Source organism: Propithecus coquereli, unplaced genomic scaffold (genome assembly GCF_000956105.1).
Source record: "Propithecus coquereli isolate 6110/MARCELLA unplaced genomic scaffold, Pcoq_1.0 Scaffold80, whole genome shotgun sequence".
Classification (NCBI taxonomy): Eukaryota; Metazoa; Chordata; class Mammalia; order Primates; family Indriidae; genus Propithecus; species Propithecus coquereli.
The window spans coordinates 6,430,300-6,446,538 of NW_012154174.1; the positions used below are offsets into that span (position 1 = coordinate 6,430,300).

Consider the following 16,239-nt stretch of genomic DNA (forward strand, 5'->3'; position numbering starts at 1 on the left):
AGAGAAAGGCCTCCCTAAAGAATAGACCTAAAAGATGAGTGGGAGTAGATGGCACCAGATGAGGGGCAGAGCAGGGGAAGACGGCATGTGCAGAGGAAGAGAAGAACACGATATGTGCAAGGAGAAGGAAGCTGTTCAACATAACTAACGTGCAGACTAGGAAGGGAACAGGGTGGACAGGAGTCCAAACCAGAAGAGTTTTGGGGCTATATTAAAGAATTTGGATTTTTCCTAAGAGTAACTGGTAACCACTGAAAAATTCTGTGATCAGATTTATAATTTAAAAAGGTAACTCAGGCTATAGTATGGAAAACGGATTGGGAGAAAGAGTCAAGCTTAGCAGATCTGGGTGGGGTGCGCATATATTTAAGATGTTGGATATATATTAGGATTTAGCATCAATGTATTTTTGGTGACTCCTTGGTGTGAGAGAATAGGAGAGAGGATGGCTCCAAATTCCCAGTTTGTGTAACTGAATGAGTGGCCAATGGTGTACCATTTGCCAAGATGGGAAATCCTCGAGGAGAAGCAGGATGTCGTGTGTTTGCTGGGATTTCTGTTGTCATTGCTGTTGTGACTGTTTGTGGGTGGAGGGAGCAGTGCAAGATTGACGAGCTGTTCTGGGTATTAACTTCAAGGTGCCTATGGAGTGGAAAAGTGGAAAAGTTCCATAGGTGTTTGTTCCTAAGGGCCTGGAGAAGCGGAGGCAAAGTAAGGGCCAATGACAGAAGGCCGAAAAACCATTTAGGGGATGGAGAGGGGACAAGGAGCTAATAAAAGAAGTGAAAAGAAGTGACAGAGAGAAAACACAGAGAATATGGTGTCACAGAAGCCAAAGGAAGAGAACATTTCAAGAAAAAAGATTCTCAACGAGGTCAAATATAGCTAAGACGAGTATTCGGAGTGAGTTGAAAGATGTTGATTAGATTTTGATAAAGACTGAAAAGTGATCTTTAGATTTTGCTACATGGAGATCACTATTAACCTTGACAAGCACAATTTTAGTGAAATAACATCCCTTTGGAAGGTTGGGCCTGCTTTGGGTTTTTTAGGAGATGCAGCTCACCTTCCTCCTCCTCTTCCTACCTATTCCTCTTTGGATTCTATCTTTAGATTTCTTTCTATTAAATAGTTCAAGGTCTCCTTTCCAAACTAATGATTCAATCTGAGTCTAGTCAGTGTGAAACAGGAGGACTAACCAACCAATCCCTGGGGTAACCTTATGGAAATAGCGATCTTTTTTTATATACCCATATATCCATATACTGCCCTTATTGGTTCCCTCTAGGAGCAGATGGCATGCAAGCTTTGTTCAGGGTTAATACACAAATAAATACAAACCCAAGGAAGACTTCAGGTCTCCTGAGGGCATACTGATATTCCACCCCACAGCTCTTGCTCCCTTCACTGTACAAAAGGGATTTTTCTCACTCTCCCAGCTGGATCACAGAAGCCTTTCTTGTCTCCCGTTTCAATGAGCTTCCACTTAGAATGATGCTGTAATTTTGAACTGTACACTTATCTTAGATTTGCTAATTTGAAAACACACATGCACACAACTCATCTGTAAGTAAGATTTAACCACCCAGCAATCTGAGCAGCAGACACAAAATTTCATTTGGTATAATATCTAATACTTATGTGAAGCTAATTAAAGATAATTTGGTCTTAATGAGGCAAAGAGAATATAACAGTGTTAATTTCAAAGTAGGCTGATCCATGAAAGTCAAGTAAAATCACTTCCTAGTCCCAACATTTCCACAGACCTCAAGACTATGTGATGATTCTCACATTCATATTAGTGGTTAGAATAATCCTTCACATTTGTCTAATGTTTTATAGTTCATCTTCATATCATTAGCTCATTGTATCCTCACAACAGCCATGTGGATGCAGGATGCAGACATCATCCTCCACGTGCACAGATCAGGAAAATTGCAGTTACACAGCCAGCAAGCAGTGGGAAAGGACTGGAATGCTGGGTTTCCACATTTGCAGCTTCTTGTACCATGTACCTCACTTCACATTTGTCTGACATAAACTTGAATATTGTATAATTTTGTTTTTAAAAAGAACTTTTAGCAGGGAAAAAACAGTTAAAGAAAGTACTGCCCATTTGAAGCACCGAACCATCTTAATAACTGAGAAATTTCTAATTGGCTTTACTTTATGATGTAAGCAGAAGGAAACATTTATTACTCATGTCTATGAAATCTAAGCAGAGTCTAAATGTGACATCATACAAATGGTACTTCCGATAGAAACGGCTAAAAAGCATCAGGCACATCTGGGAAACACATTTAAGACTGATCCTCCATATAGGCTGCCATCTATATTTCCTTTTTCTGGTTTTATACTGCTATGGCTATTTTTTCACATAAACATCTTATGTTAGGGATCCCTTTGATCATTATGAACAGTCTCAATTCAATCCTAGAATCAACGGACTCTTCTGAGTGTGAGAAAGCAGCCATTTCCATAAGGTCAACTAGGGGTACCAACCAATCTGTAATTCTCAACCAATCTGTAATTCCCACTTGAGATGCTGGATTAGACTGTAACAATGGGCTTCCCAGCATTTCAGAGGGCGGTGTCGAGGCTTGCTGGTCTTTTTTCCTTATTATTACCAAGGTGTCACAACAGAGCATTAAAACTACAAGAACCCCTGAACTCCCTAAAATGAACATTTTATTTTGACCCTTAAATTTAAAGAGGAACAATCAACAAAGTCCACTCTTCTGATGTACCAGATGAAGTAAACGTCTACAAAGCATTTCCCTGAGTTAGGGACAATAGCTTTTTTGACTAAAGTAGACAAATCCAGGCTGGCACAGCACACTCAAAGGAAGATTAAGTGAACCGTCCCACTAGAGCCGGATCCCATTGCAGAGTCCAGAGAAGCACTCTGAGGCATCCTCTATCCTGAACAAAGAGACATGATGACCCTGGGGCTTGAATTTCTGCCATGACCCCTACCTTGGCTCCAAAGCCTCTGGCTCTCTCTACTCGAAGACTGGCACGCAAAATGACCCCAGCTACATAAACCCTCTAGACAGTATCCTTAAGCCATTCCTCTCTGTTCGTTAAAAGAGAAAACAAGAGGGTATGTTTGAAATAAGAAAACATAGCACTACACCTACACACCCCTAGCTTGACTCTGAAAAAATATGAATGAAAAGTAAGATATTTTCAGGGAAAGAAATTTTCAGTGACCTCAAATATAAAGCAGATCAACCTCCTCTCTGGCAGGTCTTCAATGTGGGAAAGACAAAGGGAGATTGATTACATCAGAAAATCTAAGATCTGCCTGTTTAGAATTACGCCTTTATACCCTATGAAGGAGGCCTTGAAGTTATGATCTAGAAGATAATGATCTCGAACTCCTTATCAACTCAAGTGTATCACCAGAGGTAAGGAAATATATGAAGGGAACTTTTCTTCCCGCATTTAAGTACGTCTTTAATCTGTCTAGGCGCCCAGACAAATAGATACTAAAGAAATAAAACAGTGAAGGATGTTTTTAAAGTACCACCTTAAAAACCACAAAGGGTAAACCATGGACAAGTGAACACCACTAAATTGATCAGGCAGTTACACAAAAGAATAATTCATTCAGAATGAGCCTCGTGAGAAAACCCAAAGATAACGACCGAGTCAGAACTGATGAGTGAGGCACTACCTCACCAGCATAAAACAGGGATATTGTAAGGTTGAAATGTATTAAACTGAACATACAGATAATGTTTCCATGCCCTTTTGTCACTATCCATGATACCATGGCCAGGTAAAAGAATTTTAATGAATCTGTAAAGCCCATCAAAAAGACTGTCAGAATATATTTTTCAAGCAGGGTTTGAAATGTCTTATTTCCAAGGCTCTCCCTCATAGCCAGGGCCTGAAAGTTGTGGAACCACAGAGGGCCTATCAAGTTAAACCTTCATATGAGGAGTAAGAATCACTGCACAACACTGTCATTCCTCAGTATGAAACGTTTCCTCTATCCAACCATCAAGCAGCTGTCATAAGTGGTGAGATTTTAAATTACCTGCAGCAATCAAGGACAATGATATCAAACATGACAAACCATAACAATGGTTGACATGTATAGTACACTTACCATAGTTCTTGTAGACCCTGTGCTAGGGCTATTCACTTGTGCCCTCACGTTTAATTCCCATAAAACCCAAGAGGTAGGTGCTACCATTATTCCAATCTTGTAATGGGGAAACAGGCTTGGAATGGTTAAGTAACTAACTCAAGGTAGAGGAGTTAGGCTAGGGCTGATTCTTGAGTTTGCTCTTAACCACTATATTTTATAACTTCCTAAACGAGAGTAAGTATTGGTGTTTTGCAGGTTTGTTGTTGTTTTTTTAAATTACTATAACTAGAGAAATATTCAGTCATGAATTTTAAAACAATTTTTGTGGAAAAAGTTTCAGTAGTCTGGGAGAAAAAAAATTTAAAGATTAATACAAAAAGATTAATTTTAAAAAATCTAATAACTACCACTCAATCTGTTGATAAGTATATATGTATGTATCCGTGTGTGTGTGTGTGTGTGTGTGTGTGTGTCACCTAGGCAAATATAACCTGCTAAACAAGGAGGAGGACTAGCTAGCAAAACAAATTAACGTAAGCACAGTTTGTCTTTACGTTTCCATTATAGAACTGGAGGTAAAAACAGTCTTAAAATCTTATGCTGAGAAAAAGGCAGAAGTGATAGCTACCTACCTTGAAAGCATTTTGGATAATGCAGTTTGCCAACAGTCCCTACTCAATAATTCCCTGATTTCAAGGAATCACCTTTTCCACAGACCACCCATTTCCTATCTTAATCCACACAATTTGAATTTCCTTCATGCCTAATGATTTCTGGATTCTGTCATTACAGTTTCCAGAATATTGTCCCTTTCATTCAGCATCACATAGAGCTGGGTTGTAATATTACATTTCACCAGTAGGTGTCAGGAGCTGAAACCCTATAGGCTCCAACTCGAATCTCTTGAGACTTCAGGTTACAGAAAACAAGTGAGTAATTCCAATTGTATTCAGCCTGAAAGCACAGAATTCTCTACACTGAATTTACCTACAATGTAGAAGTCTCCACACTGAATTACAAATGCCGGTATAAAATGAAAGCTTAACCATAAATATTTATAGTACTATATAAACATATAATATCTATATGTCTGTGCTAATATACTCATACTTTCCCTCTTCTTCCTTCTTTTTTCTCTTAAAATTTAAAATCTATGCTATTACCACATAATTGCCTTAAAATAACAAATGTAGTTTTGATAGAAAGATAAATAGCATGAAATTATGAAAATGGGATGTCACTGTACAACACAAAAAACACAACTTACCACTACTGCCACAATCTGCACAAGAGAGGAGTTCTTCTGGTTTCTTTTCACGATTCGATTCTTTAGTTCCCAAACAGAAGCTACATATTGGAATGGGATCAGCACGGGGCTGTGACAAAATTAAAATAAAAAATGTTATTACTTTTCCATTTCAAATTTAAAAACATTAAAATTAACAGCTTCTTCCGTATTTCTTTAACAAAGAAAAACTGCTAAATAAGGTATTCAAATCAACATTTTCTGCTAATAAAAAAATCACTTACATTATTTGATACTAAAGTATCACCTGTTATGTTTAAGTGTAGTACATAAGACTCAGAAGTAATTTCTATTAAATAATGAAATCTAAGACTTCATTATATAGCTTTCCTGAAATGAACATTACTAAGGATTCATTCAGAATGTCAATTGTTCCCATAATCTGTATGCCTATAATAAATTCACTTATCTATTCAGCATTATATTTCATGAATATCATCTAGTTAAGTCAGACTGTTTAAAGTTTATCAAATGCTGTAACGCAGGTTACTCATATTCACCTTTTAAGTACTTGACATAAAACATTAATATGTTTTTAGGTGACATAATAACAGAGTTAGAATAAGCAAGAACTAAAACTCTGTGAGATCATTTGAGAAGATCAAAAGATCACTAATAAGGCTTTTCTGGCACCAAGGTCTTCAGAAGTAAACCACATCATACCAAACAAAGAAGATAAACCTTCAATCTCTGACATTCTCACTTTATAAAAGAAACAACAAAACATTTGTCTAGCCCTGTAGCACCCTTTAACTCTCACTATGGAAATTGCTTTTAACAATGTATAAATCTACATATATTTTAGTGTCCCCATTGTTATTTACTACTATCAGCGATGCTCGTATTCCCATCCATATGAATAGTTGACTGTGCCTACAGATCTGGTCACATTATTTTCAACAGCCAAAACTGTATGAAAACTAAAATTTTATTGCATATTCCAAGCCTTCACACATGTTGTCTGCTAGCCATCTGAATGTTACTATGATGTCTTTATATTTGAATCTCATGAATCAAAAATTCAGGGCAAGAAAACCCAACGTAATCACAAATGTTTTTAAATGCAAATTAAAAACAAGATTTTTGCTAGGTCTAGCTCTCTAAATATATATCGGCGTAGGATAAACTTCATTTTTTCAGCCACTCTTTCACAAATGCCTAATACATTGCCTGGTGCACAGTAGGCACTCAAAATATATTTGCTAACTGAATAAATGAAAGAAACATGTGCTAGTTTAAAAAAAAAAACACTTCATCTCTAAGATAATATTTCAAATGGTTATAATGATCTAACAAATGTCTTGGTTCCCTGTGACAACATGTCATCAAAATAAAAACTCATCTCATGACCCAGCATTCGCAAAATTGTTTAATATGACTGTTAATTTCATTTTACAACATGAGCATTCATTATCTTGCCCTTACTTTCAGCTTAATTTGTTCTTTTAATATGCATAGGCTTTACTTTCTGAGGTAGCTATGCAAATATGTTTTTGTAGCCCCAGTTAAAAAGCAGAGTATAAAACATTCTGTACTAGAAAAACCGAAAAAGACAAGCTACTACAAATTGGTCACTGACTCCAGCCACAGTTTTTTAAATGCCAGATAATCAGCACTGCATAATTATGGATCCATAGTTATTACTTGCAACTGCTCAACTGCAGCACCTTGGGAACACTTTTGTTCCTTTAAATAGCAATTAAAAGAACAATCTGGTTTTAAAGTGACAACATTCCCCTGATAGATTCTAGCTAAAACCCAGTCCTCATACTAATGGGATTCCTGCTTTCATTTGATATAATAATGTTCAAGCCATTGCTGCCATCCTTGCAGTGATAAATAATTTACAGAATGTCACATATCATTCATGCAATGAAACAAATCCAAATCTCCAATCCCATTTTTCTTTCCCAGATGAATTTTTAGCGGTGAGACACATGGCCATCAGCCAGCATTCATGCTCATTTTTCGTTTTTAACTAAAGGTAACACAAAGGACAAAGGTTGCTAGTAGTTCATGGCCAGAAAGAATGATGTCCCACACTCTGCCCAATAATAGAAAGCATAGATGCTATCACATCACGCTACATTCAAGTGAACCCTACTATGCTGATGTATGCTCACAACCATTTATTTTAAGGATAACTATCTCACAATACTCCATAAAACCACTGCATTATACAGAAATGTCTGCCCTGCTGAATTATTGATAATTCAAAGCACTTTTTGCTAACCTCAGTGTAGCCGAGTCTAATTAACTTTAAAAAATTGTCATTTGTACAAAATGAAACTTTTACAGTAACGAATGTAAATGGGTCACACAATTATTATGACTCACTATTTTCAATCAGACTACATATAATCTGTTTTAAAAAATAATTCCTTGTAATAAAGTAAAATGGATTGCAGTCAGAAAGAGGTCTGAGTAAATGGCAAGTTGATTCTACATAAGTCCATTACAGACAAGTCATATTTAAGAGGTTTGAAAATGGAATCAAAAATCTCCAAATTCTTAATTCTTTTCTTTGAATTTTTACACAGGCACCTAACCTGTTGATCACATTTTCTCATCAATATGCCTGAGTATTTTAAACTAATGCCCAAAATAAATACTCATGGATCGGTCTAAATATGAAAATATCCAGCAAGCTCTGCTCTAGAAGTACTTCCTTACCATCTCCCGTGCAGTGGCCCTACAGCAGCTGCTAAGCTAGAGGCCATTCCTATACTATCTCATTTAATCACCTTAACAATCTTGCCAGGTATGAGTATTATCCCCAGTTTAGGGAAGAAATTGAGGGATCTGAAAAGTTTGGTAACTTTTCTAAAGTTGCATAAGTTCAAGTTTAGAGCTGGACTCAAACACAAGTCTGTCTTCACTACAGACCATTTCTCACCTTTGCTATCTCCCCTCTATTCCTCAGAACAAATGTTTAAAAATTGTCTTTCCGTCAGTGGCAATAACTCTTTACTAATGTGCTCATTATCTCTTCCATTCATTATCTCTTCTCCCATGACCAATGTCATATTTTAAAAAACTGTTAAGAAGGCAACCACTAACATGTAATAGATTATTTATCAATTACAATGGGGGGAAGGTACCTTTACCAGGGAGAAGTCTGGTGGACATTTTCTCCTTAACCAGTATGTGACCAACTGACATCATGTACCTCCCAAGTGCTATTCCAAAGGACTCAGCACTGCCTATACAGTATTCTGGCCAGAAGTATTTATCCTGAGTCCAATCATAAGGGAACAATCAAGCAAATCCAAATTGAGGGACATTCTTTAAAAAAAACTTGCCTGGACTCTTCAGAAAATGTCAATGTTGTACAAGACTCAAAAAAGGGCAGAATGAATTTAGGTGACTAAAGTGGCATGAAAACTAAATATAATTTGTGACCCTTGGTTGGATTTTGGATTTAAAAAAAATACCTACGGCTATAAAGGGCATTACTGGGATAATTAGGGGAATATGCACTCAATATTAGACAATAGATGAACTAGATATTAAGTTTCTTAAGTGAATATAATTGTGATTATGTAGGAGAATGTCTTTGCTCTTAGAGGATATGTGCTGAAATATTTAGGAGTAAACTGCCATGATGTCTGTACCTTACTCTCAAATGATTCAGGGAAAAAAAAGAAAAAAAAACCCAAGTGTGTTTGTATGTGAGTGTGCAGAGAGGGAGACAGAAAGCAAATGTGGCAAAATGTTAACAATTGGTGAATCTATATAAAGGGAATATAGGTATTCATTAGATTATTCTTTCCATTTTTCTGCATGTTTACAACTTTTCCAAACAAAAAGTTGGAGGAAAAGAAGATCTGGGCTGAATTATTATACATAGTCAGCCCTCCATATCTGTGGGTTCTACATCTGTGGATTCAACCAACTGTGAATGGAAAATATTCAGGGAAAAAAATGGATAGTTGTATCTGTTTTGAACATATATACAGGCTTCTTTTTTTCCTTGACATCATTCCCTAAACAAGACAGCATAACAAATATTTACATGGCATTTACATTGTATAAGTTATTATAAGTAATCTAGAGATGATTTAAAGTACACAGGAGGATATGCATAGGTTATATGCAAATATTGCACTATTTTATATAAGGCACTTTAGCATCTGTGGAGCTTGGTATCTGTGGGGGGTACTGGAACCAGTCCCCTATAGATACCAAGGGATGACTGTAGTTGGATTATAAGCATTTATAAAACAAAGTATCTCAATCCAATTACCGACTCAGAGGAAATACAGAGGACAGAGGAACATGTTAATCTGTAGAGCAGGGAGATGCTACTGCCAAAACTCTAGAGAACAAATGGCCCAGTTTCTTCAACAAATAAATTAAAAGGGAGACAGAGTAAGTGAGAAAGCAAAAAATACAGAAAAACCAATAGATTAAGAGACATTTAAAAGGCATATCAGCCAATAACCATGTGTGCACCGCAGCTTGATCATGATTCAAAGTAGAAAGCAAAACAAAACAAAATATAATGACCTAGTGAAGGAACTGGGGCTATTTAGCTTTCAAGGGACTGTGTGGAGGGTACAGGCTGGGTGTCTTCATCCAGGTGAAAGGGTTAGATTTGTTCTTGTGGCTCCAGAGTACAAAACTTAGACCAATAGGGGTTATAGTAGAGAGATTTTCCAACAGAACTATCCAGCAATAGAATGGATTTATCTTTTCTTTTTTTTTTTTTTTTTTGAGACAGAGTCTCACTGTGTTGCCCAGGCTAGAGTGCCGTGGCGTCATCCTAGCTCACAGCAACCTCAAAGTCCTGGGCTCAAGCGATCCTCCTGCCTCAGCCTCCCGAGTAGCTGGGACTGCAGGCATGTGCCACCATGCCCGGCTAATTTTTTCTATATATTTTTAGTTGTCCAATTAATTTCTGTCTAATTTTAGTAGAGACGGGGTCTCTTTCTTGCTCAGGCTGGTTTCGAACTCCTGAGCTCAAACAATCCGCCCGCCTCGGCCTCCCAGAGAGCTAGGATTACAGGCGTGAGCCACCGCGCCCAGCCTGGATTTATCTTTTCTTTCCTGCTTCACTTACTTATTTTTTATTTTTTAAACTGTGGTAAAATACATGTAAAATAAAATTTACCATTTTAATACATTTTAAGTAGACAGTTCAGTGGCATTAAATACACTCATAATATTGCGCAACCATGACCACCATCCATCTTTAGAACTCTTTTCAATTTGCAAAACTGAAACTCTGTATCCATGAAACAATAATGACCCACTCCCCCTTCCCCAGCCCCTGGCAACCACCATTCTACTTTCTGTCTCTACGTTTGACTACTCCAGCTACCTTAAATAAGTGGAATCATACAGTATTTGTGGAATGGATTATTCCCAAAGCAATGAGAGGCCCCTGTAATCCGAAGAGACCATGGAGAGGCTGGCTGGGCCCCATCCGGATAGTGAAGACACAAAGTCGTCTTGCACAAGTTAGGGATCTGAGACTCTTCAAAGGTTCTTTCTAAATCAAATATTTTAATGGTTCTATGGTTGGATAATCTCTAAGGTCTTTCCCAGTTCTGATTTTTTTATTGATTCTAACACCCTTAAAAAGACTTTTTAAAGAGTCTTCAGGACCTTCAATCTCAAAATAAAATAGCCTTTTCTAAGGAAACATTCTTTAAATCCAAGATAATGCAATTTTGAGAAGCTTTATTTCAGTTTATGATTACTTCTGTTTCTGCCCAGAAGGAAACAACATGTTTGTCTGTCTTGTTAGTCTAAGTAACTGGACAAAAAGAAATGAAAGCTCATGTACTAGATCAGAGCCAGGAGTATCCAGGCTCACATCCTCTTCCTGACAATGACACAAAAAGGGGTTTTGTAGGCCATTTCTCTGGTCTCCCTTCACCATGATCACAGATATAGCCCTCTCTTTCCATAATCCCCTATAGATCTAACCTCTTGAGTCATCTATGCTTTTCATGAAATTGCTTTTAAAACATACCATTTTAATAACCTCAAATGTTAAAAACTAAACAATTCAGCATTTTTCATTCATATGTTCATACTTGCATCATGGAAAAGACCTGGATTTAAATTCTGCTCTTTGAGCCTCAGGTTTCCTCATCTGTAAAAGAGCACAATAGCATCTGTATTGTCTAGATCTAGTGTTGCTCAAGTTCAAATGTGACTGAGTGTGGAAAGTACTTTGTAAACTATAAAGTTTTACTCAAATATTGTTAGATTATTGCAAAATTCACTTTGGCTAAAAAACCAAAAGCAAACAAACAACTTCAAGTCCTTAATAAACATCAGCACGAATGAATTGTTCTGGAGTTTAGAATTACTCTATAAAAGATTTTGATTTTCTGAGTCCCCGTGATGAATATTAATCTTAGAGGATTATTTTTAAAGAATGAATTAGTCAGGGAGTATAGGAATGGGGTAGAAAATCCCTCAAGAGGCCTATAACAATTTATTAATAATAAAAGGAAAACTCAAAGAAAAAAAGATGTCAGAGGAAGAAAGGCATAAGCAAATATAAAATCTTAATGAATAATACCACAAAAGTGAACAAACATAAATATAAATCCTCAACCCTCAAGTATCAAACAGTTCATCACTGGGGAACGTCTATACTTCAGCTCAGACAACTCAATTCAGTAACTCCAAAACAAGCTGTGTGAAAGGCTGTTTTAAAACTCTTCTGTATCTCTTTAACTTGTACCCTTTTGTCATACTATACTGAAATTTGAAGTTTAGGTAATGCTTTACTATTGACCAAAATGCTTTTCTCAAGTGCCTCGCTTGTGCCAAATATAAACCCTGTGAGATGAAGCCTAGAGCTCCTTCTGTCTCTGTTGTCCAGGTGAGTTAAATGTCTCCCTACAGTCACGTGGCTATGAAGATGGAGGAACCCCAGCCTGCTAATGCCAAGCCCTTCACTCTTTTTGCTTTCCTCGTGGTTTGTCCCTCGTCTCATGTGGAGCTTGATTTAGACATCACCTAATTAGAAGGGCTGTCACTGACCACCCGCTCTTACGCTATATTCCACCAGCATCCCTCTAGATCCTCAATACTTTATCTTTCTTCATCACCATCTGAAATACTATGTATCATTTCTTTGTCTATTTTGTGTTCCTTATTAAACCATAAGCTCCATCATGAGGCCAGAGACTTTGTTCATTGCTGCAATCCCAGCCTCAGAGTACACTGACTGAATAAATGAACAAATGAACAAACTGCTTTCAGCCCGGGAACTGGTTTCTCCAGTTCACGGGTCCCAAAATACTGACTGCTGTCCTCTCTTTTCCTGTATATCCTTAATGACTACAAACATGACATATAAAGCAACCACCAGAGGCAAGGTGGGTTCCATCACTGTCTAATCTGAAGGCTTTTTCTTTTACTCTGACACATGTAATAAATGACATTTATATTTGCTATATATGTCCCTGGACATAATCTGACAAGACTAGACCAAAATTTAAAAATCATCTGGGAAGAAAATTATCTCCCTAGTATTAACTATTAGGGACTGCTCAGTAATAGTCACTATAGGTCGTATATAAGACAGGCTTGGGGCCATGACCAGGCACCAGCATCTAGTTGTGGTGACACTCACCCCTTTCGAGAAAGAATATGAGTAAAGAAAAAGAAAAAGAAAGAAGCCAAGTAAGATGAATACACTGTAATGGGAGTATATTATAATAACATAGATCTGTTCAGTCTGTTTTATAAAGAAAATATTTTACAAACTTTGGTGCTTTATTACTGATAATGAATTATCATCCACAAACTTCACAACTGATAGCACTACGACAACAGAGGTTGAAAACTGCTCCTCTCGTTTTTAGAGTGAATATACTAATGTTTTTTGTTTTTGTTTTTGCCAGTTCAGCACTCTATTTGACACTTAATAAAGAACTAGACTTTATTTCTTGCCACTTAACCCACTTATCCAACTGATGTCTGTCGGAACAGATCAAGCACTCTCCTAATTAGGATATAGACCCTGCGCGCTCAGGATTTTTCCTTGCGGCAATCTGCTTAAGACATGGTCTTCGGAAACACACTAACTCTAAAAGTAGGGATTTCCTGTGATGATCTAAATCGTTTTATTTTTTCAGAGCGTTCGTTCTCTTGCTCCAGTCGGCATCTGCAGCAACTGTGGTCAGTGCAGCCATTCCTCAGCAGGGAGGGTTGGTGCCCTCCACTTCCTCAGAACAGCCCCTGGTCTACTTCAGATCCTTCAGGGCAGAACAGAACTCTGTTTACGACATGACTATCGCCATTTTCTCTACACTCATGTACCCTTTTGTTTTATTCCAAGGCTAGCCTTGCAATTCCATCGTGAATTTGGACCTGAGTAGATGCTAAATAATTTTTTCCAGAAGATACCTGGAGATATACTTACTGTAAGACTTTACACAGGCAACAATTTTACCATAATTTTACTCCCGCTATATAGATTTTTATTGTATCACCTCCCCTGCTCATTATATTTCTCTGTGGGTAATTGGTTCTGTGAGGGAGCATTATATCATCCCTACCGGCTCTGTGGATTGAGTTTCTGTATTACTCGGAGCACAAGGATTTATTATTGTTAATGTATGGAGATCTTGAATGTGACTGCTGTATTTTACCTCCTTGTCACAGTGGTAAGAGTTCTCTGTATTTTAAGAGTGACAATAAGTAAGTAAAATCTAATAAAATAAAAATATTTAAAAGCATCCCTACATCTATCCATAAAATACATTCTTTCTTTACTTAAAGAAATCATTTAGAAACAAACAAAAAAAATCAATGACCACATACTGAAAATTCTCACCATCAAAGGCTGACTCAGAAGTAAAAAATAATAAAAGCTTAGCCGCAAACGAGTAAGGAGAGGAGGAAAGACTTTCTAAGAACATCAGCCACAACAGTTATCAATTGTGTGGAGTTAATTGAAATGCTCACACTGTATCCTTAGTCTAGAACTTGTTCTAATTAGGCAGGTGTGCCATTTATAAGAGTGCTGATTAAGGAAAGTGATTCTATTGGAAGGAAACAAATCTAATCCTGCACACTGTGTTTAACAATAGCATCTCATTTGTGGGGTGGTGGTTTGTTTTTTAGATAAAGCCTACAAATTTCGGAAAAAAAAAAGGACAATGAAACAATTACTTGCCCCAGGGCCTTCAATTTCTTATCTGGACAGGGACTTGGCTTTTAAAATTTCATCTGAAATTCTCTCCTCCACTCCTGCCATTAGAAACTGCAGCTATTGCATTTATCTTCTTAAGAGGGATCAAAGTCTGATTCAACACAGCTGGAAATTTAACACATGGTTACAGGAAGTCTGTTTAGGATTTACAAACTATTCTCTTTGGCAAGCATGTCATGATATTAGCAATATAAACCCTACTCTACATTGAGAAAAATGGAATTTTAAAATCAACTCACATCCAAGAGTCACAAATCTTTAGTGGTTCCTTTTTAAAAAGAAAATTAACAAAGTGCCTCTCAAGTGATTCCCAACCCCAGTGCTGCAAGAACTTCGACTAAGGCAGGTCTAAACTTCAAGACCATGGTTTCTTTAAGGATAAGAAAACTGATGGGGGTGTAAATAGAAATTCTACCTTAAAGACAGCAAGAAAAACAAAAAAAATAGGAAAACTCTGGCACTAAATTTTGAGAAAAATGTGACAGGTGCTGTTGGTAGAAATTCTGTATTGTGATTCAGCTACATAATTTGGGAATTTTTTCCAAGTAAGGCTATAAGTACCATAGTAATGCACAGATTAAAGGACAGGCATAACAACAACTTATAAGAAAGGCAAGCAATGGCTGGTACTTAATAGAGCTGCATATCAACTAGAGGCAGCTGGCTTCTGCGGTTGCCCCAAGGCATTCATTTTAATCTTGATATGGTGCCTGCAACCCTGCCTAGGCCCAACGTGAACTGAACATAGACATTCTCATTACCAATCCTGCCAAGAGAAACCTGCAGTAACTGCTCAGAGGAGACAAGGCAACTCAATTGAATGTAATTAGATCTAAACAGGAAAGGAGAACGAAGAGATGAGACAAGCTAGAAAAGTCTCATTAGTCACTTTCTCAATAATATTATCACCACCACCACTCCCCACCACCCCCTCAGTGCTCCGCATTCACAGATTTACATGGCAGTTAAGATGCATATGCTATTCAATAAGTCACTAATATTTACTCAGCGCCCAAAGTATGCCAAGCAGGATATAAATGGTACAACAAGTGCTTGTCCTCACAGAACCAATAAAAGTGGCATAATTCCATTACCACGCTTAATTCTCAATTACCCTGTGGGCACACAAACCATCTGGTGTGCAGAATCTCCACGTCCCTGACTTTTTGCTTTTGTTTTCCTTACTTTTAGACTACCTTTGACCCTTTCAATTACAGCATTCGCAAGCAGTAGGAAAAGGATTGCTCGGGTGATTACTACCCAAGTGTCAAGAACTCTGACCTTGTTTTTTGGAATCAGTTCTGTGTAGCAGAAGTCTCATCCCTAGACCTCTTTTGTGGTGGAGGTTCTAGACCTACTAATTCTTTAAGCCAGGCACCAACCTGAACACTTACATGAACATTGTCTCAGACAGACTCTGGTCCCTGGTGCTATAGCCTCACTGCAAACGGTGTGGGAACTGCACAAAATACAAGCCCCTCCTCCTTATGAATGCAAGCTACAGCAAGGCCAGGAAGAGAAACGCCAGATGTGATAGGCTTTCCCCGCAGGGTGAGGAATTTTAAGCTCAATTTCCTAGACCTTTAGGAGTCTACAGAAGCCAACTAAGGGTAAACAGCAGGAAGAAGAAAGCTCACTATTTTTGGGAAA

The 16,239-nt window shown here is 37.5% G+C and overlaps 1 protein-coding gene across 1 annotated transcript in view; it reads right to left on the reverse strand.

Moving 5' to 3' along the window:
* Nucleotides 1-16,239, reverse strand: part of KAT6B (K(lysine) acetyltransferase 6B) — a 195,387-nt gene that overhangs the window by 60,617 nt on the left and 118,531 nt on the right. The window contains exon 4 of the mRNA XM_012663343.1: nt 5,367-5,475. Coding sequence (XP_012518797.1) covers nt 5,367-5,475 — 109 coding nt within the window. The remainder of the gene's footprint in view (nt 1-5,366; nt 5,476-16,239) is intronic.